At 41.4% G+C, this 24,392-nt stretch overlaps 2 protein-coding genes across 4 annotated transcripts; one reads left to right on the forward strand and one right to left on the reverse strand.

Moving 5' to 3' along the window:
- Positions 1-1,561: 1,561 nt before the first annotated feature.
- Positions 1,562-2,867, reverse strand: LOC122759425 (cytochrome c oxidase assembly protein COX19). Its single transcript, XM_044014307.1, has 3 exons — positions 2,703-2,867; positions 1,990-2,101; positions 1,562-1,909 (listed from the first exon to the last, which is right to left on the reverse strand). Exons 1-3 carry the CDS (start codon positions 2,782-2,784, stop codon positions 1,816-1,818), a joined length of 288 nt encoding a protein of 95 aa, XP_043870242.1. The 5' UTR covers positions 2,785-2,867; the 3' UTR covers positions 1,562-1,815.
- Positions 2,868-3,597: 730 nt separating this feature from the next.
- Positions 3,598-24,359, forward strand: LOC122759326 (arf-GAP with dual PH domain-containing protein 1-like). 3 transcript variants are annotated; one of them, XM_044014111.1, is made up of 11 exons: positions 3,598-3,884; positions 13,241-13,368; positions 15,083-15,174; positions 16,963-17,045; positions 20,179-20,291; positions 20,390-20,536; positions 20,838-20,921; positions 21,671-21,733; positions 21,904-21,975; positions 22,049-22,277; positions 23,346-24,359. In XM_044014111.1, exons 1-11 carry the CDS (start codon positions 3,794-3,796, stop codon positions 23,372-23,374), a joined length of 1,131 nt encoding a protein of 376 aa, XP_043870046.1. In that variant the 5' UTR covers positions 3,598-3,793; the 3' UTR covers positions 23,375-24,359. The 3 variants fall into 3 exon arrangements, with proteins under 3 accessions (XP_043870046.1, XP_043870047.1, XP_043870045.1); XM_044014112.1 differs by lacking the exon at positions 13,241-13,368 and having other exon boundaries at positions 3,834-3,884; XM_044014110.1 differs by lacking the exon at positions 3,598-3,884 and having other exon boundaries at positions 12,018-13,368.
- Positions 24,360-24,392: the final 33 nt, after the last annotated feature.

Consider the following 24,392-nt stretch of genomic DNA (forward strand, 5'->3'; position numbering starts at 1 on the left):
ACTGTTCTTCATCTGTTGTGCTGCATTTTGTGCGCACACACACACACACACACACACTGGTTTCCATGACTTCTGAGGACATTGCATTGACTTACATTGATTTCCTGGAGACTTACTCTAACCTCAACCATAATTACTACTGGTCCAATCCTAATCCTGACCTCAGGCTAAATTCAAAACATGTCATCACCTAAAGATGTACAACATACATACATTATGTGTAAATTACTGTCCCCACAACATAAGGAATGCACACACACACACACACATTTGTGCTTCATTCTTAGTAAGGACACTCATAGACATAATGCATTCCCTAGTCCTTCTCTAACCTTAACCATCACAACTAAATGCCTAACCCTTACCTTAGCCTAAACCCAATTCTAACCCTAGCCCTAAAACCAGGTCTTAACCCCACAAAATGAGCCTCAAATGTCCTCAGTCCTTATGGTATATACGATTTTTTTCACACACACACACACACCTAACCCAAACCTTAACCTCACCACAATTCATGGTTGAATGTCCTCATCAGGACCACATGAAGACTTCTAGTGTTTATGTCCTGTTAAGTCCTGAAGAGGTGACAAATACAAGTACACGCACGTACACACACGGTAAGCTGCAGCTGAGTGTGATAATGAAAGTACATGTAACACGAGACTGTCCATCTTGTTTGTTTTCTGTGTTCAAGTCAAAAGACTTAATTTGTATATTATTTGTCTGTCTGTCTGTCTGTATTTACATACATGTTTGAATGTATATATGACTGTCGATCTATTGTGTGTACATCGTTAGCTGATATTTGACACTTTAATACTCTACATGTACTGTACCAGGTAACTAGAATTACTTTACATGCATTAAATGTAAATATTAGGTTTAACATTATGGTTTTTAACGCTGTCAGTTGTTTGTTTAACTCCCTTTACGTCAAAGAAAACCTTGGCACAAATAATTATAGTTGCATCCACACTGATTTCACTAAGACATGACAGTGAAAAATAGCACTATTACATAACCACTAGTATTATATATTGCAGTCATTACCATTTTTACGTAGGATTTATGTGTATACATTTTAAATAACATGTATATAATGAAGCTGTGATTCATTTATCAACATATAACTGGTTAACACATTTATTAGACCACCACCCAAAGCAAAACTGCTTTTTATGTTTCTCTAATGGTTAATACACCAGTATGTAGAAGCTCTTTAACTGACATTATATTTTGAATGCTAAAATATAATAATCATTGTGACTCATACATTTTCAAATGTACTTTTGTACAAAAAATAGAAAAAATAGTAAAGCACATGATTGTTTCTTGTTCAATTATAGTTATTTACTTGCATTCCTGAACATTTAATTACCAATTTAATATAGTAGATGTTACAGAAGTGACAGTAAAAGAAGACACTGTATTAAAAACACAGTTGCTCTTGTCATGATTTATGTCATCACTTATGATGCAATTAAAGTCATGTTTAAAAAGCTACATTCACTGTATCAGATGCTTAAAAACAACCAACCTGAGTCGAGCAGACTGACACACATTTAAAATAAAAAGCATTTATTGACAGAAGTCAAAAATATCCCCATATATTACAGATTTCATCTTATTTACACAAGTGAACAAATACAGCGATGTCGTCCTCTGTGGCCTCGACCTGAGCAGCTTAAAGCAGAAGTGTCTGACTTCATTATGCTTTCTTTCTTTTCTCATCTCACCCAGCTAGATGTTGGCACTCTTGGAGAAACACCGCTGTTGTACAGCCGAGTCAGCTGCTGTTCTGTGAGCAGGTCAGGGTTAAGTGTTTTTGTCTGATTCGCTGGAAGGAGAAGGAGGATCAATCAGATCCTTGTATCCCAGTCTCTGTAGCGGCTCCTTGGCCATCAGCTGACTAGAGAAACACAATGACAAGTTAATTATCCAGTTTTTATTTACGACAGTTTCTTTTAAAAAGAAAAATATGTCTCTTACTGCTCCATCCGACATTCCAGGTAGTCTTTGGACTGCACTCGACACAGGGAGTTATCGTAGCTGTTGTCCTTCAGACATCTCATGAACTTGTCCTTGAAGTCTTTACACTCTCCTGAAACAAAGGTGACAATTGTGCTTACATGACATGTCATTTAAACACTTGTAGAGCTGGACACTAGATAAAAAATGCTCTATGCATGTTGCAAAGGCTGCTTGAGTTGTGGTAAATGGAGATTGTTCTCTTTGCTAGTTTTGCTTGAACCAAAAACTTAACACAATAGAAAACAATATGTGGTGTCTCTTATGTGGGAAATAGAAAACGTCATTTTCCACCAACATTGTGTCCTTGCACACTTAACTCTATTCTCAATTCAAACTACAGCTACTACAGAAAGTTAGATCAAGTTTTTCTGTTATTTATTTCAACAATCCAGTAAGTCAGGAATGTTTATTTTTGTTAATTTTTATACGGTCCCTAACCACATGAACAAACGAAACTATTTTTTTGTGTGACATCACAACTATTAAACATCAAACGAGGAGTATTTGTTTGTCTCAACATGACCATTCATTATCATTATTTTTAAATAAGCAGCAATAATAGTCAGGAGGGTTAGCTTGTGCTAAAGCTGTCAGTCGTCAGGGACAAGAGGACAGGGGGTAGCGGCGGTTGTCGCTTCTTTTTCGGACCGATATTCTGCGTGTTCACTCACCGAAATGATCCAAAGGAAAAGAACCTTTATCCGGAGCCCGAGGTTTGAAAGACTTAGAGCTGAAGTTCATAGCAGTGGACATGTTTGTTTATGTCTAAGGTTCCGGTCACCGACTGTACTGTACACAAGAGCCAGCAAGTAATGGGCGCGTGGTTATGACGTAGGGCTTTGCTTCTGGGAGGGCGTTACTCAGCATGTCACGTGACTCCGCGAAAAAACAGGACATTATCTTTTCACCATTTAAAAAGTAAATAAATTTTTTTTTTACTAGACAAACATGAAATGTATTTATGTTTTACATAAATATGAATATATGTATTAAATTTAATTGTATTACTATATACGTGTATTAAATACAAAAGCATCTTTTAGTAGTAGTTATGAAATATGAACCTTTTCATGAGACAAAATCATATTAGATACTATTGGTCATTTTTGTTTTCTTTTTTTAGGGGGGCGTGAACGATGAAGATCAAGATACAGATGAAGGTTGAGTACATTAGAACAATATAAACAAGGAGAATTTAGGGGGATTCATGTAAGGTAAATAAATAATAATAATTAATTGTACATTAGAAAAAAACAACAACTGTAAATTAGGCAATTTATAAATGAGCTTACCGGAGCATATATGAGAGAGAGAAAGGGAATTATATAACTTAAAATAACAAACAAAGATTAACAAGGCTTATTTTCCCTTGCAGTTCTGGGCGTGGAGGTGTTGTTTAGTGAATCCACCACTAGATGTCACACTTTCTTTTAAAAAAATAGTAGAGAGAGAAAGAGTAAGAGAGAGATAGGGAGGAGAGGTGGAAACATCTTGATTATTATGCAGTCAGTGTAAAAGTGCTCTCTCTCTTTCTCTCTCTCTCTCCCTCTCTCTCTCCCTCTCTCCCTCTCTCTCTCTCTCTCACACACACACACACACCCACATACAGCCTCAGTTCAGTGTGGAAGAGGCAGGTAGTCTCTCCTCCCCTGTGTCTGGTCTGGTCTTGTGGATGTTCAGCGGATGTTCCTGCACAGTCTTCTTCTTCTTCTTCTTCTTCTCCTTGTTCACACCGCGGTGAGGCTGGACGGATAAACTCACCATGGCGCAGGAACCGGAGGGAGACAACCGGCTCCTGCAGGACGTGCTGGTGAGACCCGGGAACGAGTCGTGCGCTGACTGCGGCAATCCAGGTAAGCAGCGGGATGTTCCAGCTCTCAGCTCTGGTGGTTCTGGTGGTGGACACAGTGCATGTTTCCTGCTGCTGTTACTGTAGTAGTATTCATGCATGCTCATGGGCACAAGGTGGGAATTCGAGTCTGCCAAACCCCAACAGGTCTGAGGTGAATCTGGTCCAGATGTGATGACACGACATCCACCTGGAAACAGGCTGTCCCTGTAGGTGAACTGCGGCCTAATGGAAACAGACTGGACTCTGGACTGGAGTCTGAGCCATAAACACATAAAACAATGTCTGTGTGAGGAGGAAACACAAAGACATCCACAGTGACTGTCTGTCTGTGATATGTGGTTTTTCCATGGCCGATGCAGATTTCATAGAAATCGGGTCAGCCGGTCGATGCTGATTTTTATCGGCTGATTATAACAGTTAAATATAAAATGGTACACAAAGTAGATAGATAGATAAATAAAACATTTAACAACATCTATAAACACCAGACATTTGCATATTTGCTTAACTTTAACATACAGTTGTTGAAGGATTCAGTCTGTCTCTGTAATCTGCATTCTCTGTCTTCACTGCACTTCTATAATTTAAATAAATGTGTAAATTAAGAGCACATTAGTGCTAGTACCTGTTACCTGGTGCTTTTTTTAGTACCTGCTCTGGCAAGGTTCCAAGCGAGCTGAGCCGATACTAAAATGCGACTGATTGGTCAGAGAGTGTCGTCACTGGAAGAGTCGTGAGCGCGACGTCCGACACAAGATTAAACCGAACAATGCCGAACTGTAGATCAGTTATAAAGACTTAAAAAAAACTGGAAACATGCGTAAATCTCCAACATTTAGCAAGCAAATGTCGAAAATCTCAATATTTAACAGAGAAGTCTGGTGTATTTAGCGACAGCACCGCCGATAACCGGCGATCGTGAGCTGAATCACAACCCGTTCAGCCGTATTTCAGTTCAGTGACTGTCATGGTGACTCCGGTCGTGCAGGAAGTACTGAACTCATCTCTTTTAATTGGCTGATTCTAATGATTCAGTTACTCTGAAAGCAACTGCTTTGCTCGTCACTAGTTTGTGGTCGCGTATAAAACAGCTGTTTTATGCAGCCGTGTTATGACGACCCCGCCCAAGCTGAGGAGGTTCCACAGTCATGGAAAATGACGTGCCCGATACCAAACTGAGTCGAGCCCAGCCGAGTCATGCTAAATATTGAAGTTCTGGTGCAGAATCTCTATTGTCTCCAAGAACTTCCCACAACACTGAGGTCGTTGATTTGACCTAGTTAAATCAGTGTTACGTTGTGTTTTGTTTAAGGTCGTTTTCTCACCTGTAGTAGTAGTCCGTTAGACTCGGTACGATTAGGGTTGCGACAGTCAGCTGGTCCGTTTGCTTTCACACTACACTTTAGTGAAACGAACCGACGCGTTGTAGGCCGCTTCCTGCATTTGGTTCGATTGAAACCAACCGAGACCAGAGTTCGACTTTCCGAGCAAATGACCTAGTGATCGATGAAGAAGGGCTGGTGTGAATGCAGCCTAAATCTGTCTTGCACCATAGCGTTACCTGTTGAAACTACATCCATGAGTGACGATCACTTTTGTGATGAGTTAAAATTGTGAGTTAACGATTGTGAACTGCGACTGTGACTGTCCGGGTTTATTTTTGGCTTATTTTAGGCTGTTACACTTTACAGAGACAGTTTTACCATAGCCATCTTCTTTCCTTTTCCTTATCTCCCCATCCTCATCCAATCCCCTCGTTTATCCCTTGTATTCCTTCTTTCTCTCTTTTGCTACCCTTTCTCCCCCTCACTGAAAGAGCAGTAAACCAGTGAGTGGCCATGCAGGCTCCAGTACAGGCTGCACGCCCAGTGCTTGGACCTGAGCCTGGCCAGGAGGCCTGTTCCTTGGCCCTGGTTACTGCTCCTGTGAAGACTGGCTGTGGAGGAGCAGTGTTTGGAGCCAGCAGAGTGTTTCATGAAAACAGATAGCGTTGTCTGAGATGTGAACACTTTACAGAGGTTGTGTTATCTTGTTGAGAAGTGTCTCCCTTTAGTGTTGCAGCTTCACCACAGACTCACATTCTGTCCGCATTCCCTTAAATAACGCCTTACCATCAACTCCATTTACATGACATGAGGAAAAACTTGTGTTCTTGTGTTGGTCTGACTTAAAACTGGACTTTTAATTATATATACGCATGTTAGCCTGACTGAAAAGGAACTAGGCAAATTGGACACTCTAAATTGACCATATGTGAGTGTGAGAATGGATGGTTGTTTGTCTCTATGTGGCCCTGTGATGGACTGGTTACCTGTCCAGGGTGTACCCTGCCTTTCACCCTCAGGTAGAGGATAAAGCAGTAGAAGATGGATGGAGGGATTGCTGAATCCCTCCAAGTCGGACTATCATACCCAAATACAGCTTGGAGTCCAATTACTACTGCATGCATACATTCAGTCCAAGGTGCGCTTTTTATGCTACCGAGCTCCGGACCCCCAAGCTTTGACCAGCAAATAACAGAAGAAGCCGGTACACGGAAGAAGGAGAAGACTGCAGAGAAAGCCATTGCAAAGTCCAGGCTGCTACACGATTGCAGCGTTTCCATCAAGGTTTGATTCAGTACAGTGCATTTCCATCAGAAGTCGTACCAACATTACCAGCTCGTGCCATTCCATTCTTTGGCACCCTTCCCTTGTATGGTAATGTATGGTAAATGTATGGTAAGGCCAACGTGGAGCTAGATTGGCTTCTACCACGACAGTCAGCTGATTGGGCGATCTTTCTTTTCAGTCTGTTCTCATACAAAGCTTGCCGAAACCGAGCAGGAAGAAAAAGAGCTGCTGGATATCCTCCATTGTTGTTTGTTGTGTCGTGGTCAATGTCGTCATACGTTGTCATCGCACCGGTGTATCTCGCTGACACAGCCATGTGGCACAGCCCACAGACACACTGTTCTCAGTCAAAATGCATGCTTGACCCAGAGCTTAACCATACCAAAACGAACCATACCATGATGGAAACTCAGCATTTATTTGGACTGCTGAGGAGACTCTGTTTGTGATTATTTTAAAGTACATGGATGATCAGAAGACATGGAATGGAACTCATGCCAGCGAAAGTTGTCTTAGATTGTGAAGACATACTGCAGGTCAACCAGAGAAGTCCAAATACTAATAAGCCCAAAGGGAGTGTATTGCCCCCAAGTGTAGCAGAGGCGGACAACAACAGTCGCCCAGTTAAACAGCTACAACCGTAGCTTGACTTACCAAAATGAAACTTCTCAACATTTATTGGGACTGTTGGGATGAATTGGTGTGAAAATTGGTAAAGCTTCTGACAGACAACCACAGAGCCCATGACTTTAGTTTTAAAATGTAAGCATCTGAATATCTGAACGTATCCTCATCCATCTCAGCTGTTCATTTAGAGCTAATTAGCAAATAGATTGTTAACATGCCAAACCATGCAAATGCCATTGCTGTGCTATCTTTAGCATTAGCTACTCTCTAAACTAAGGCAATATGGTCAGACTGGAGGCAAATCAGATTTTTTTTCCGGCAGGCAGACTGTCTGCAGTGTTGTGTAGGATTTGTGTGAGACATAACGACTGTTATGACTCACGAGACCATTTGAAATCCAATTTGTGCAGCCGCGACATTCAGACTGAGACGCAGCTATAGAAATCTGATATGAGATTTTTGGAAAAATATCTCATTTCAAGTTTATTTTTTATCATCCAGACTTTGAAAACTGATCTGGATAAACCTGGACAACCCCATATTTGTATTATGTCTCTAAACTGATCTACATCGATCCACTGTGCTTCAAGAAAACAATGCCTCAGAAAATGACCGTGCCCACATTGCTCATCTCTCCAGCCAGGTCAATCAGTGTTGGCGTTGTAAATGGTGCCGAAAGTACACCGGCATCAATTTGTCCTATTTAATTTGGCCACATGTCTCACAGGCTGTTCTCCTCCTCCTCCTTTTGCTTTCTGCATTTTAAAAACAGGAAGCATTTGAATGCTGTCCACGGTGGTGGATCAGTGCTCACACAGTCGACATTTCACATTGTTTCTGTGGCGTTTTATTTACAGGGAATTAACCATTATAATTACAAAGTTCCATCCCAACACGTTCCCCATTTAAACTATTTAAACTGTGTGCTGGGCTGAATGCCACCCAGGATGATAATGATTGAGTTAAAGACATAGAAACAAGCCGGAGTGGGGTTATTTCTTTCCCTATGTGACGGTACACTGAGCCCTCACAGATCTGTGCCCAGTGTGCTGCAAATAAGCACCAGATTTGTCATCATCATTAGCCCGCGTGTACGGATCGTCTCAGGAACCCTGCTGCTTTGTTTGGAGCACAGACTGTATTTAAAGATGGAGGACGTCTCCACTTCCTGCTGTACAACAGTGAAGCCCGCTGCCATCTTGCACTTAATTGACATCATTTGGACCCAGTGTCTGCTCAGTAGTATTTGTAACTTGATCTTTAATCACGTGTCGCCCAATGACATTCCCACACTGCACACAGGAAGTGATTTGTCAAGACTGTTTTGTCCGCTCGAAAGACTTTGACCTTCAGCAGTTTGACCCGGGTAAATGTTTCTGGCCCCGCCTGTGCCTGTGCTGCTGCTGTATACACACAAACGCTCCCTCAGTCGGGGCTGATAGTATTGGTTGTTGAAGAAGGATGCAGCATATAATTAATGTACACAGAGACAAACAAGTTACACACTCCAGCTTTGTTGTTATACCGTGGTATCAATGTTAGCACTGTTGTTTACACATGTGCAGTGATTGGATGGACAGATGTTCAGGGTTATGCAGCTGTGAAATGTACATCTGGGATATCATGTGATACTCCTGCCTTGCAGGGTGACAAGAGGCAGGTTTTTGCCCGGTGACTGATTCAGATCCCAAATGCTTCACTGTTTCCTGTTTTTTTATTTTTTTTTTATTACTCAACAAGTGGCTTCCCCCTTGAGCAAGGCACTACAAACAGCATGGCGGCAGCTGTACCATTGTAGCTCCATTTGGATTCCATGTTTGTTTTCACGCTCATTTCACGCTCACCATCTCCCTACCCACCTGCTCCCGAATCAGGAATTCCCAGGCTCATAATTCATATCTCATAATGGTCGTGGTATGAATTATGGATGCTGGCACGGCGGCTCCAGCCCGAGACACGGCAGGCTCTTATCTCACTGGCTTTTTTTTACCGGGAAAAGGAATAGGTTTCATTACTGCACAAAGTAGCCACAAATCACCTCAACGCAGCAAAAGAAAACAAACAACATGACTGATTGTGAGACAAAGTTACTCAGGAGGATGAGAGAAGAAGACTGAGTAGACTGATGAGGGATATTTGTCTTTCGCTTCACATTTGCAGGGTTTTCTTCAGGTGCTCTACCATTGATGTCAGACTGAAATTATTGTTAATTATTGTTTTCTTAATGTCATGTAAACACATTATTCCGACTAACATTAGTCGGACTGACATACCTGGATAATGCAATTCATAGTGCGATTACTCCTGCATGTATACGCATAGTTGGACTGGAGTTGGATTGAAATTGGACTGGAGTCAGACTTGCTGCTCTGTAAATGCACCAAAATGACCTTGTACAGTGACCTTGGGTTTCGTTAAAGGCATTTTAGAAATCAAAGTTATGATTATTATCATGATTAAAATGTCTTGATATTGCTTCAGTTATAATCATCGCCTTTCTCAGTTTAAAATATTACCATTAGCATTCTGTTAAAAGTGTAAAAGTGTATCTAAACACATTGTACTACTTTTCACATGCACAGAAATTGTAAAGTAGCTTTAATTTTTGGATTTTGTGTTGTGTTTAATGAACCTTTAGAGGCTACAGGTGAACAGGGACAGGCTTTCAACACAGAGCAAGAGCTGTGGATTTTATGCCACAAACATCACTTTGTTGTTTACATTTTTACCCCTGGAAATTGGACACACTGGACGCACGTATACTCAGACTCCTCCTGGTACATTACATCATATGAAACCCTTTCTCTGTCCATGAACCTGTCGGTAACAACAGTTTATCACATCATCAGCGGTGACCTGGTCGTCCTCCCTCGCCCTGTTTATCTTCCCATCACAGATACCACATCCATTAACTGGACAGAAACCCTCGCGAGCACACAGAGTGACTTCACAGCGTGTGCACTCTTTTCCTGCTTCATCATTCTTACTCTGGCCTTCTATACCTTTGCTCTTTTCTCACTCTATCTCCTCTCTGCTGGTGCACTCACATGAGACCACAGAGCTTATATAGTGGGGTTTCTCTGTAGCTCAGCAGCGTTGTGGCTCTGCCCTTCGCTGAGGACACGCCAACGAGTAATTCCCTCCAGAGCGAAGCCTCAGCACTCTGAAGGTGTTTGTCAAACAGCAGAAGACAGCTGGAACTCTGATGAGACACGAGGTTTTTGCAGCTCACTCGTGGCTTTCCTGACTATTTTTTAATGAATGCGTTTCCTGCTGCAACTGCAGTTGTTTCCTTTCACTCTGGCCGTTTTCACACCTAAACTCAAGGTGTGAAAACTCAAGATTCAATGGGGGGTTAATGACCATAATTAACAAATGGACTGCTGTACATGCTGGATTGAAGAAGACCTGAAACTGATGACAAGGACTGTAAACTCTGCAGGAAATTGTGTACTAACATTATAAATTAAGTACAAACAAGGCTAATTTTCTTATAGTTTTACATAAAGATCATTGTAGTCGCCCCCTGATGGGCATTCAGTAGAATACAGGTTTTGCAGATCAGGAGACAAAGACATTTTTTTATGTCCAGTCTATGGAAAATATTGTAAAAGCTGGATCATGTGATTACACCACTACAGGCGACAGTCTGAACAAGTGGATGGGACAGAAGTAACAAAATGTGTGAGCTTCACATCAGCTAAGAAAAATATTCACAATATTTTAGAGAAATGGGGCCAAGCTTTTGAGAAAAGTGTGACTGCTGCTCTAGAAATAAAACTATGCTGCTCCCTGATGGCTTTGCCTGAGACATGAGAGCGTCCGCAACCTCACTGTTTAGTCATTACCCTCCACCGTGACACGGCCACTGACAGATTGATGCTGATGTGTGTCTATGTCCAGACATACAAATGAACTCTGCAGGCAGGCATAGGGGCTGCTTTTGTACGAAAGCCCCCCTGTCCCTCATTTGTCCTGCATCTGGCTCGCAGCAGAGCCACAGGCAGTGCTTTCTTCGGCCATGTGTGTTTGAATCAACAGCGCTGTTGTTGTGTCGTCGCCCAACAACAAGCCCCATAACCGCACTTTTTCCCCTAAACAATTCCCTGGAGACGAACAAACAGCAGTCACAGCACGTTGGGAGTTTTCCATCTCCTGTTCTCCATGACTGTGCAACTGTTATTCACCGTAAATTCCATCTAATGCAGTGCAAAATGCAGTGCATTTTGAAGTGGGATGGGTCCAAATATCGATGTGGTGATGTATTGTCGTCCTTCCTCATGCAATACAATAATCATTATACTAGGGCAAATATCGATATTTTAGACAATGAAACAAAGTAAATAGTCCCTCCCAGTTTTTCTCTCAGGCGCTGCTACTTCAGGTCTCCTGACGGTGGCGCTGTGCAAACGAATGAGGGAAACTTGGGCGGAGTTACCTGGCCGAAGAAGAGGGAGTTTACAGCGGGTGGAGAAAGCTACGTTAAGAGATGCTCCATCCATGTTCAATACTTAGATTTTATGCACTTTGCTCTCTATGTTGTGAAGAAATCCTGCATGTTTCATGTTAACGTTTCGCTTTCTTTAATAAGACCGATATCGCGATGTATTGCTATATGATTGTCTTATGACAAATCAATTGTTGTATCGTGATATTATTGGTATTGTGGACCATGTATCGCGTATCGTATCATACCGTGAGGTACTCTTTACTACTCTTTTTTCTGGCGTAAACACTGAACGAGCAGTTCAATTAGGACCAAAACCTGGTTATGGCTATGATTTAGGTGAGATATAACGTTTTGTTGAGGGTGTCCAAATGAATGGAAGCCAATGCCGCGTGTCCAGAAGAATAGCTGTGCAAACCTGTGTGTGTGTGTGTGGCTAGTGTGAGGCCACTGTAATCTCCATGAGTACCGTCTCTCAGTAAAGCCTGAGTCATACAGCGATGACCTCACCGCTAAGTGGCTGGTTGTATGTTTGGGTGTCACAATGGTCGTTTGTATGTGAGAAAGAAAAGAAAAGAGAGAATCCGTTTGATCCGTTCATGATAAAGTGCCATATCCAGGAGGGCTTAACAATTAATTGTCTCACTCCGTTCCATTTGTCACACAAGCAGCAGACCCACAGGGAGCTGCAGTACAGCCATGAGTGTGTGGAAGACCCGAGAGACTCATATAAGGGCTGCAGTGGAGAGAAGAGGGCAAAAAACATACTATTCTTGTGTGTCTTTGTTCTCTTGAGGTTGGAGAAAGAATAGATGGAGGTGACACAGAGCCCGACATACTGTAGGATCAGTAGGGGGTAGAAGCGTGAGGAGGTGTTGGAGGTTGAGTAGAGGTAGCACAGATGGATGTCCCTGAAAACTAAAAAAAAATGTTGATTTTTTTTCCTGTGGGCTTGTGGACCAGTGAAAAAGCACACAGTTCCTAGTAAGGTCACCAGTCCATGATATAGTTCCAGAGGTAGAAAGGTGCCTTTGGTAGTTTCTCTGAGAACAGTTTCACATTTGGCACAAATGTCCACTTAACAGAGCACGTGCTTAGATTTGGGTGGCCAGTGGTCAAAGATAAACGTGGCTTGTCCTCTTTAACATTTCTTCTGAGTCAACATGAGTCTAGGAAAGATTTGTAGACTAAAACTGTTGGTCAGCAGAGGCATGAAACCGCCGCATTAGTCATTCTAACTTCCTTTCAAAGCATAAATTAATACATTTGCATACAAATGTGAGTGATCATGCAGTTTGTGTGCACAGTGCACTTAGGAGTCTGGTGATGTAACTAGCCTAATAACTATCTTCTGTTTCCTGTCACTAAGCTGAACGGGACTTTCTTCAAATTATATTTAGCTGCTCTGCTCACCGTCTTCATCAGTGTGGACACACTCAAACAGAAACCCTTGTAATATTTGCTTGATTTACTTGGCCCTTATTACCCTGTGGCAGCAGCGGCATCAGCACTTTCAGAATTTATAGCCTGAACCTGGAGCTGCTCTTCTGTCTTTTATGTCAACACCTTTCTCTCATCCCATCTTTTATCTCTCCTCTGTCTCTTTACTGCTTTGCCCACTTTTATGTCCTCTCATCTTCTGTCCTCCCCCCGCTTCTCTTCCTCCTGCAGAGCCAGACTGGGCATCGCTGACTTTGGGCGTGTTTGTTTGCCAGGCCTGCTCGCTCCTTCACCGGAGCATCCCCCACATCACCCGAGTAAAGTCTGTCCAGGACACGTGGGATGCTGGCGAGGTGGAGGTAAGGCAGTAATGGCAAACATACAGCATTATTGCAGACACCCAAGTGAATATGAATATGTGTACGCCATATTTAGAATATGTTAGCCAATTTATCCCCCCAGTTAGACACCGTTTGACTGGAAATTAGAAGGTTAGCACCAAACACCATGGAGAAAATCAGTGATTGTACATCACAGCACAAATGTGTCAAATGTGTTATTAAGTGATTCTGGTGTTTGACATCCTTCTTCTTCTTTGACCTAAGTAGCGCAAACTAACTGTGTGCCTGCAAACTAAAAATGCTGATTTTCTCTATGGACTTTGGTGTGAGAGAGTAAACTAGTTTTTAAACGTCATTTTTCCGGTTTTAAAAAGCTGCATGGTGCGATGAAGCGACAAACATGTTCTTAAAATATCGTATACTTGAGCTGATGTCGATTTCATTAGATCTGCTGTTTGTCAGGTGGCTTAAATCTGATGTTTCTGCAGTCCCCTCTGGTAAATAAAAATTCATAAAAATGCCCTCACTCACTAAAAGCTATCTTTCTGGAAGAGGAGGTAACAACTGTGGCCCTGTCAAGAAGACAAACTAGGAGACAAAACAATTTAGAAAGCCGTACTTTGACAAAGGGACAAAGGGATATGACTTTTAGAGATGAACGAGGTGAAGTTACACGTTCAGGGCATCGGAGGAAGTTCACTTCAGCAGAATAAAGGAAGCTGCTCTACAGTTAATGTTTACGGAAACTGATATAAATCAGTTATTGTGAACAATAGATTATCAATATTTCAACCTCACCTTCACCTGACCCTGACCTCCGACCTCCCTTTGCAAGGAGAGCATTTCCTCCCTAGAAATCAATAATGTATAATTCCATTAGCAAGACTGTTTTTACTTTTCTCTTGGGTGTAAAAACAAAACAACTTTCAGAAATACGTCAGCAGGAAAATGTGTAAAACACAGAAGTGCATATTTTTTCATTAGGTAGAGTTGGTTAAAGTCTATGAGGTGTGAAGTTGTCCTTTGAAAAGTATCATGTCAGCCCCTGAAACACCACCTCTGGAGGACAAAGAGGACTTTGCGGCAGGAGGTGCCGATGTAAATCATGAGGAAATCGTAATCCCCAATTTTTATTTAGCCATTTTCTAGGTCACTCTCCATGGCTCAGAAACAGTCCCCGATCTTTTGCTGTGATGATAATAATATAATGTTCACGTCCGAGGTGTCGGGTGCATCGTACTGTATTTTGGTGACAGAGGTGTCACATTTTCAGTTTTTGTGTTTTGGTTTGCTGCAATTTGACCTTCACAGCGTAAAACCCCACAAAGCAGCATATCCATTCCAGGGACTGAGAGGATGATTGAGGCCCACTGAGCAGTTCAACCTGCTCAGTTGGGTTCAGGGATTAGCATCAGATGAAGCACAGTGTTATAAGTAAATATATCATCCATCAGTTTATAACTTTTTTATTTATAATACATTTTAAGGATTTTTCCTTGAAATGTCATTGCTGTGGTTATTTTGACTGTTTTAATTTAATGCGTATATATTTTAACTATATTTCTTTAGTAAAAATACTGCAACTGTATTATTATTTTTTTCATGTAAAAAGTTATCTGGCTTCCCATTCACTGCTGAGCATCTGGATTTCAGCAAGAGACAACGGCAGATTGTACATTTGACAATGAACAGTGTATAGATTACCACGTTGTTGTCTTGTCTCCTCTTTCAGTTAATGGCTGCTATGGGAAACAATGCAGCCAAGGCCAAATATGAGCAGAAGGTTCCTGCTTTCTACTACAGACCAACACACAGTGATTGCAAGTAAGTACTCTTGCGTTTGCCACTCTCAAAACACAAATACTGTGAGTGCAACCCTGCGTTCTTCAACAACACAGTTGTGAAGGAGAAAATCCTTACTTACCTTACATTGCTACCAATGTCAAACAGACTAACAATCCTCGTCACTTGTATTGTGATACCAGCAGGACTGAAATGTCACGGTGTGTGTCAGTGTGTACTATAACCTTTAATTAACAAAATACCAAACGTGTTTTTCTACGTTCACTTTATATTTTGACTTTTGTTCTGTAAATAACAAGGACAAGGAGTGGTTTGTTCTGTGTGCGTGTATATATAGCTGGTTGCTATTTTGCTAACGAGCGCTAGCTAGCTAGCTAACTGGCTGCTTACACATTTGTACATTATGTGTCTGTGTATAAGTATAATTTAGCAAAATGTCAAGCATGTTTTATAAATTTACTTTTTTCTTTTTTTTTAAAACACCGTTTCTGTTTCTAAAAAGCAGGACTGGTTATGCGTGTATCTTTTCTGGTTGCTACATTGCTAACAGGAGCTAGCTGACTAAGCAGCTTTTAACCAATAGACAGGATATTCACTACCTATATCTGCAATGTCATTATAGATATGTCTAATTCTTGTAGTAGATATCTACAGCATGGTTATGACTAGTTACAATTAAATTACCCTCACTTTATGTTGTGCTTTTTAAGAAAATTTGAATGAAGTTTCAGAAAGCTGTTGTAGATATCTTGACATTGAATTGTGACGAGTCATAACCGAATTACACATATCTGAACCTGTCGTTTTGACTAGTAAGAATGGATATCTGTAATGGTAATTCCAGATAGTCTGGTGTCAGCAGTGAAATAACAATCAATCAATTATTAATCGACTGCAAAATTAGTTAGTGATTAATTTAGTAGTCGGTTAATAATTGATTAATTGTTGTTTTACTGCTGAATTGGTTTTTATAATTCAAACAAATTCAAACAGATTTGTTTCAGCTTCTTAAAAGTGAATATTTTCTCATTTCTTTGCTTCATATGTCAAAGAAACCATTTAGACTGACAGACAAAACAAGACATTTGAAAACATCATCATTTTCTGACATTTAATCGAGTAATATTAAGTAACATTAATTGATTATGAAAAGAACAGTTGCAGACCTAATAAACAGTAACGGTATCTCTCCCTGTGTCTGTGGCTACACCATGATGCCAGAATGTTGTCCCCCTCTCACTGTCCCCCCCGAGACCCAGAGCTCAGTGTTTAAGATCCAGAGTTCCTCAAAAGTGTCTTTGGAAAGAACTGATCTGCTCAAATTTAAACGTTTTACTGTCTTTTTATGTGGAAAGAACAACTGATTTATTTATAAGCGAAGCCAATAAACGAGAAGAGTAGTGAGCGAAAAGGATGAAAGAGGTGTGGAGCCTGCGGGGAGAATGGAAAGGTTGGAAGGGATCGAGGAGGAAACAGTGAGACAGGCTGTTGGCATGGTGATGTGCTGAGTGTGGCCATTTGTTTCCTCACACTGAGATTTGTGTTTATATGCAGAAAAGTGTGTGAAGCGAAGGCAGAGATCTGCAAGTGCTGTTTCATTGCGTTTAAGGTTGGGTAACAATCATCAGCGAGGACGTGTTATATCTGCTTTATGACCTGTTATTTACATTTTATTGCTTTTCTGTGTCATAAAAAGAGTGTTTTATTAAACTTACCGAGGTTTGTGTGCATGCGCGTGGACAGGTGCAGTTGTCTGGTGTGTATCTGACATGTAAGTTTGTGTGTGTGTGTTTTCTGTCTTGTCTCCAGGCTGTTGAGAGAGCAGTGGATCAGAGCCAAGTATGAAAGGAACGAGTTTGAGTTCATCGAGAAACAGGAGCCTTACTCTGCAGGTTTGTGCAAACTTGTTTTATTCTCCTTGTGAGGACAGTTGTATTCCATCCCCACAGGTGACTCCAGCCCTGAACACGCTGATATTATATTATTGTCATTCAGAACAGGTAGGCTTTTATCTAGATTTGTTTCCTTGTTCCTCGAGTCAGTCTCAAAAAGTTGGACTTTTTTTCCCCGTCACTGGCCCCTTGTAACCAGACAAGACACTGAGTGGCCCCCAGGTCATTTGAGTTTGAGACCCCTGCATTCGATAGATGAAAAGACAGCATCCATATTTATTCATCTAAAAGACAAAAATCAAAACACTTTGTGCCTCGTCTCATTTTATCACTAAAAACTAAAGCATTTAAACTCAAACCATCGTGAAAGCACTGTTCTGTTTTCATTTCAGTCTGTTATTCATATTCATGTTGTGAATATTGTGATGGTGTTACCTTGTCGTGACCCCGGTGTCCTCTTACATCACTTCCTCGTCCTGCACACGTTTCTGTTTATAGCACGTATGATGGACGGCCTGTTAGCAGTTTACAGATGGACCACAGATGTGCGTGGATTCACGGCCCACTGGAGTTTTTCTGTCCAGCGTAGAGCAAAAAGTGTTTTATTGTCGCGGCAGACATGTGCGGTTTCCACCCTTCCATTAGTGGAACCTTGAAAACTCATCGCACCAGCCAGCGTGTCACTGGCTGATGCCAGTAACAGGAATTCAATTACCCTGAAACATTAATTTTCATCTGTCATCTCATAAGTGGTTATGCATTTGCATTTAAGGGCATAAAAGCAGGTTTTAAGCCTCGACACTGACAGAAAGTGCTATTTAAGTGTGTGTGTGTGTGTGTGTGTGTGTGTGTGTGTGTGTCTTCAGTATACATTTCACATCTTGTTGAAGATGAGGATATTCTGACTGGATCACAGTGACCTCACCCGTTTATGGTTACAGTGGACACACACACACAAACTTGTTTTTATATATTAGTGAGGACACATTAACCTTAACCTAATTCTAACCCTGAAAAATCCCCACCAAGATAGGCTTTTACATGTTTTAGACCTCACAAAGATGCAGTATAAATGAAGTACACACACACACACACACACACACACGCACACACACTTCTCATTGTGCATCTGCATACAGTAAGTGTGTCCAAGCTATGTGTGTGTGTGTGTGTATGTACAGTAACCTCAAAAAGCAGCCAGTGTCGACATTGATCACTTGTGCAAACGATAAAGCAGAAAGAGGAAGGAAAAAGAGATCGGGGGGAAGGAGGCGAGGTTGGGGGAGACAACCGATGGATGAGGTCATGCTAGTGTAGGTAAATGTTTAACGTCAGAATGTCACAGCCACAGCATTTGTAGTGAGGACTCCAAGACATAACGCATTTTCCTGCATAGCCCCTTATCCTAAACTTCACCAACACCCAAATCTAACCCTAAAAACAAGCCTTAACCCTTAAAAAAGGCCCCTTTCAGAACGGACAGAACGTGAGGACCGAGTCAAAATGTCCTCACTCTGCCAAAACTGTCCTCACTCCCTATAGTTTTTTTGGTCCTCACAAAAGATCCCCATACAAGAAACTCACTCAAGAGACTCTTGAGTGTTTCAGCATGTGTAGAATGACTCATTGTTTTGTTGTCACTGTTGCATCAACCTGGAAATGCAGGTGAAGGGACAGTGAACGCGTCACGATGACCGTGCACATTTTAAATAATAATAATCTTGGCGCGTCTCTCACCTCCACACAGATGGCTAATCTCTGCTGGACGTGAGGGCCGATGTGATATTTTGGAAAGTTACAGAAATGTTTGGGCCGAGAGTGTAAATCTACCCTGAAATCACCCATTGGTTTGTGAACTCCTGTTTTTTAAGCGCGGTGTGTCGTGTGTTTTTCTGCCAACGCCGTGTTGTTGTTTTTTTTTAAACCCGAACCAGCTGCCTCACTGTGTTGTCACTCAAACACACGCTGTATTTGACTCTAAATGGAGCCATTATTTACTAAATGGACACCATGTTGTATTGATGAAGACAGTATGGATGAAATAAGGTCATTCAGAACTCCCAGATGAACAAAATCCAAAATTGAACTTATATGGGTATTTTTTTAAATCAAAAAATGTCATAACTAGGTTTGCAAAATTATATAAATTGTATATTGTAGCATAATCTTGGCTAAAACGTTCAGATTTGATGAAAATAGAGTTGAATATCATCGCTATTCCTACATCACATGCACAGATCATTTATAGAAATCTATTTTTATCTAATTTTGATCTGTCTAATTATCTGTATATCTGTGTATTGCATTGCATTTTATTCCAAAGAATTCCAGTTAATTCTCATAAATTCCCTAGGAAAGTTTCCAATTTGGAATATTTCCAAAATTCCTAAAATAAAGTTCCCATGGAAAGTTTCTGGAAATGTGCCATCTCTTGCGTAATCGGTTATCAAAATAGTTGACGATTAATTTAGTGATCGATTAATAATCGAATCATCAAGAAAAACATGTTTTTTTTTTCTTAACCGTTTTATTCAACATTTTCTGTCAATTCTCTTAGATTCCCGTGGATTGTTTCGGAATATTTAAATGTATTTTTCCACCCCTTTGCTCTCCTTAAAATATTGTGAAAACATAAACTATGTAAACATCCTCAAATTATCTCTTATTACACCCACCTTCATTCATTTTCATTTCAGGGATTGTAGTTAATTTGACCGTTACCAATCATTACATAACAGCAGAATGTTAAATAGCTAGAATGTAAAATAGTCAGTTGATTTCCAAAGAGCATCAGGTCCAGATTTGAGAGGAAAACATGCATTAGTGCCACTCTGAATGGAGCAGCATATCATTAAGAGGGGGGAAAGGATGTTCATTGGTACAGAGACAGTAGAATCTCTCTCTTTGTGCTGTCTCATGCTGCGTTCTCTGCCTCACCCCCTCTTGTCCTCCCTTGTGCTGTGTTTTCTCACTCACACACTGTTCTGCATTTTCTTCTCCCTTCTTCTACGTGAGATTTCAAAAAATGATCAGTGAACCAGCTCAGGGACAACGCCTCGTCATTCCTGTGTTTTCGATTCAATCTTCTCATCCATCCATGTACATTTTTCTCCCCCCTTGTCTCTCTACCCAGGGTACCGAGAGGGGTTTCTATGGAAACGAGGGCGAGACAACGGTCAGTTCCTCAGCCGAAAGTTCATCCTGTCGGAAAGGGAGGGAGCGCTGAAGTACTTCAACAAGCAGGACGTAAGCAACGAGCTGCTGTTAACACAACACTGTGTTTACTGTGGCGCGATATTAACGTCCATTAATGTCCATTAATGTCCACGTCTGCCTCCATCAAGGCCAGAGATCCCAAGGCGCTGATGAAAATCGAGACCCTGAATGCGACCTTCCAGCCGGCCAAGATCGGAAACCCGTGCGGCCTGCAGATCACCTACCTGAAAGACAACAGCACAAGGAACATCTTCGTCTACCACAGTGACGCTAAGGTGCACTCATCGACCTACCTTATAAGACTCTGGACATGTTTCCTGCTTTATTAAACACACACAAACAAATGTCTCCTTTGAGACTTAAAGAGCTGCGCCCTCTGCTGGCTGAGCTGCGTCACTGTCGTGAGTTCACTGGGTTCGCCGTCAATCTCTCGTCTGTGCAGGAGTTTATCGACAGGGGCTGCAGCACAGAGGCTCCTCACGACACCTTCACTGGATGATTCACCTGGACTGACACCGTGGTTGGTCGATGATTGATTGATTGATTGATTTTTTCACTTGTTCATTTACTTTACAGGAGATGGTCGACTGGTTCAACGCGATCAGAGCAGCCAGGTTCCACTACCTGCAGGTGGCTTTTCCCGGAGCAAGTGACGAGGAGGTGAGTCACAGAATACACACACACACACACACACACACTGACACTGATCCTACTCTATAGATAGAGCTGCAACTAATGATTACTTTCATAGTTGATTTGTTTGTTCGTGTGTGTCGTCCATAAAATGTCAGAAAATGTTGAACAACTTCTTTTTTAGTATTTTTAGTGACTTCCTTATCTGATGCTTTTAAGTCAGTGACAGACTTTTATGGTTTTATTGCTATATACTTTTATGGTTTGATGTATTTATGTGTTGTTAATCCAGTGTGAGTTGTGGGATACTTGAATTTCCCCCTGATGGATGAATAAAAAGGAAAGGAAGGACGAGGATAGGTGTTTCCAAAAACCGGGAAATGATGAAGTTTTGTTTTGTCCACAAACCAAAAGTCTTCAGTTTTAATGATTTCTTTGTCAAATAGAGCAATAAAACCAGAAAATATTCACATTTAAGAAGCTGGGAAATCAGAAAACTGGTTTTATAAATTAAATTAAATTAAATTAAATTAAATTAAATTAAATTAAATTAAATTAAATTAAATTAAATTAAAAAGCTGCATGATCGATAGTATTTTATTTCATTATTGCTTAATAATTGACATACAGAAGTATAATAACAAGTAGTATTATTGCATTTAAAAGCATAAAAGCACATTTAAGCCTTGACACTGATAGAAAGTGCCATTTAAGTGTACAGTATTATTTAATACTTCATGTGTATTCTTATTCATTGTCATTTTCCTGTGTCTCAGTTGGTGCCCAAACTGACCAGAAACTTTATGAAGGAAGGATTTATGGAGAAAACAGGCCCCAAGGTTTGTGCTGTGGATTGAATTCACTGGATCTGTTGCTTTACACTGACATAACCTCAGTTAATAAAACCCTGTGGATCGAAATGACAAAACTCAATTTTATATCACAATGAAGTGGAAAAGAAACACGTAAATTGTAATTGACTGTTTTCTCCTCTCGCTCTCACTCACAGCACACAGAAGGTTTTAAAAAGAGGTGGTTCACCATGGACGACAGGAGACTCATGTATTTTAAAGACCCACTGGTAAGAGGAAGCTGCTTTTGCACATCTTAAGTGTCCGCAGGTCCGTCCTCTCATCCCTGTGTCCCTCGTCCAGGACGCTTACGCCCGCGGTGAGGTCTTCATCGGCAGTAAGGAGAACAGCTACACCGTCCTGTCCGGCTTGCCCCCGTCCACCCAGGGCTACCACTGGAACCACGGCATCACCATCGTCACACCGGACAGGAAGTTTCTGTTCGCCTGCGAGACGGAGGCCGAGCAACGGGAATGGATATCGGCTTTTCAGCGCGTCATCAATCGACCAATGAGACCACAGGAATATGCTGGTACGAGAAAATGTGTTTTCCTGATAGGCTTTAAAAGATATTAATGACTAGTTCCAGGTGTGCTCAAGTCTGAGACTGTAGCTTTTGATGTTTGCTGCTTTACTTTACACTAAGACGAGCCTTTTCCAACAGGAAACTTTAAGTTTGTGTTAAAACGCTCACTCACTGCACCAAAGTCAAAAGAGGAAATTGTCCGTTTTGCATCACAGCACACAGGAGGTTATTGATGATCAGGTTAATTGCCAGGTAAAAATTGTCTTTTATTATTAGATTCTATTCCATTTTTAGGTTTGCATTTGTATGTAAGGTGACCTTGAGTGTCAGAAAGGCACCGACAAATAAAATACAAGGAGAATAAAATGGGAAAGAGTTAGAGAAGAGTGATTTATGACAGAGTGGATCAAGAGAATGTTATTCAACCCTTATGTGTCTTCCTATATAATTTTTAAATCGCTTTTTTTTTTTGCGATAATTGTGCAGAAATCACGAAATAGACTGTTTTTGTATTATTTTTGTTCATAAAACAAAAACATAAAAGTGCAATTCACAAATTTAATCAAAATGCAGTACTTTTTTACTCAGGTGTGATTAAAAAAAATATAATAATTTCATCAGATTGCCAATAGGTTGTGCTGAAAAAAAGGATATAAGACAAAAAAAAGTGTCCTAAATGCTCAGTTTTCTAAGGTTTAAAACAGACATCAGTGCAACATGGGACCTGGTGCAAGTAGTGTAATATAAAAAGTACAATCTGTCACACAGAGAGGAACAGATGTAACAGATCAAGAAGCAGTTTATGGGGTCAGTGGTGACAGGAGAGTTCTCTCAGACTTTGCTGTTTGAAATCCTCTTGTTTCGATTTCCCCTAGTCGACAGAAAATGATCAAACGAGGCAGCAGTAGACGAACAGCTCCCAAAAACACAGATATTTCTCTTTGGAGTTTGGTGCGGGAGAGTGTCAGCGTTTACAAAACTTCCCTTTCTTGCCTGAAAGGGCTGTCGAACGATGAGATAAAGTGGCAAACGTTGTTGCCTCCTCGTGTCCTCATTGACCTCCTCTCTTCGCAGTGGAGGCTCATTTCAAACACAAGCCCTGAACGCCCGCAGGAACTCGCAGGGAAATCCCACACAGTCCAGTCTCCAGTCCGATCAGAGCCGCAGACCACGGCGGGACGAGGCGGGGGTGGGGGGGGTCGAGGGACGCATGGACACTTTGAGAAGATGAGGACAAACAAGAAGAAGGACGAGACAGAGGGACTCCAGTCGTATCTATATGCTGGAAACACTGAAGGGACTCTGTGACTGAAACACGTGCGTGTTCTGAGGCTAAAGAATAGGTGATGTCATCCCTATTGCACCTACCGGCCTTGTGCTATACATTATCTCGCCGACCACCATCCCCCCCCCCTCCTGGCCCCTGTGTGGCCCCTCCCCCCCTCCCTGGATTCCCGTCTTGTGAATGGTGCATTCTCCCTGTAATCTAATGTAATTATGTAATCTAGAGTCATTTCACTGGTTGTTCCACAGAGACGACGCATTGTTAATTTATTGAATGTACAGTTTTGATGACAGTGGCTTTTCATGTGGGATTGTGAACTGTGTGTGTGTGTCCTGAGGACGCTGTGAGGTCGCTGACGCCCTGTTCAAAACCTGAATCTACAAAGTGCAGTTAACAACAAATATGCATAAAAAAAAAAACAACAACACACACACCACGCAAACTCTCAGTGATCGCCGTCGCTGTGCTGTCCATGTAGCCAGACGGCAGGGTTCCTTTGACAAAACCTCGGCGTGACAGCTCTCCTCGCTTTTATTTATTGGTACTGTTGAAATGTGCGGAGTCACCGTGGACGTCGTCGCCACCGCTGCTTTAAAGGATTGTAACGTGAGTTAGGATTGTGTTATTTATATACGACACGTGTCGACCGACCTGTTGGGTGATTTGATTTTTTATTTTTTTTGCATCTTGTTTTGAGGACACGTCGTTGTCGTGTCGATCCAGTGAGTCACAGTGATAGTTGGATTCATTTAAAAAAAAAAAACAAAAAAAATCAATACAGACGAGTCTGAAATCGAGCACCAGTGTCTTGAGTCGTGTGACGTTTCATTAGTGTC

This window comes from Solea senegalensis, linkage group LG18 (genome assembly GCF_019176455.1).
Source record: "Solea senegalensis isolate Sse05_10M linkage group LG18, IFAPA_SoseM_1, whole genome shotgun sequence".
Lineage (NCBI taxonomy): Eukaryota > Metazoa > Chordata > Actinopteri > Pleuronectiformes > Soleidae > Solea > Solea senegalensis.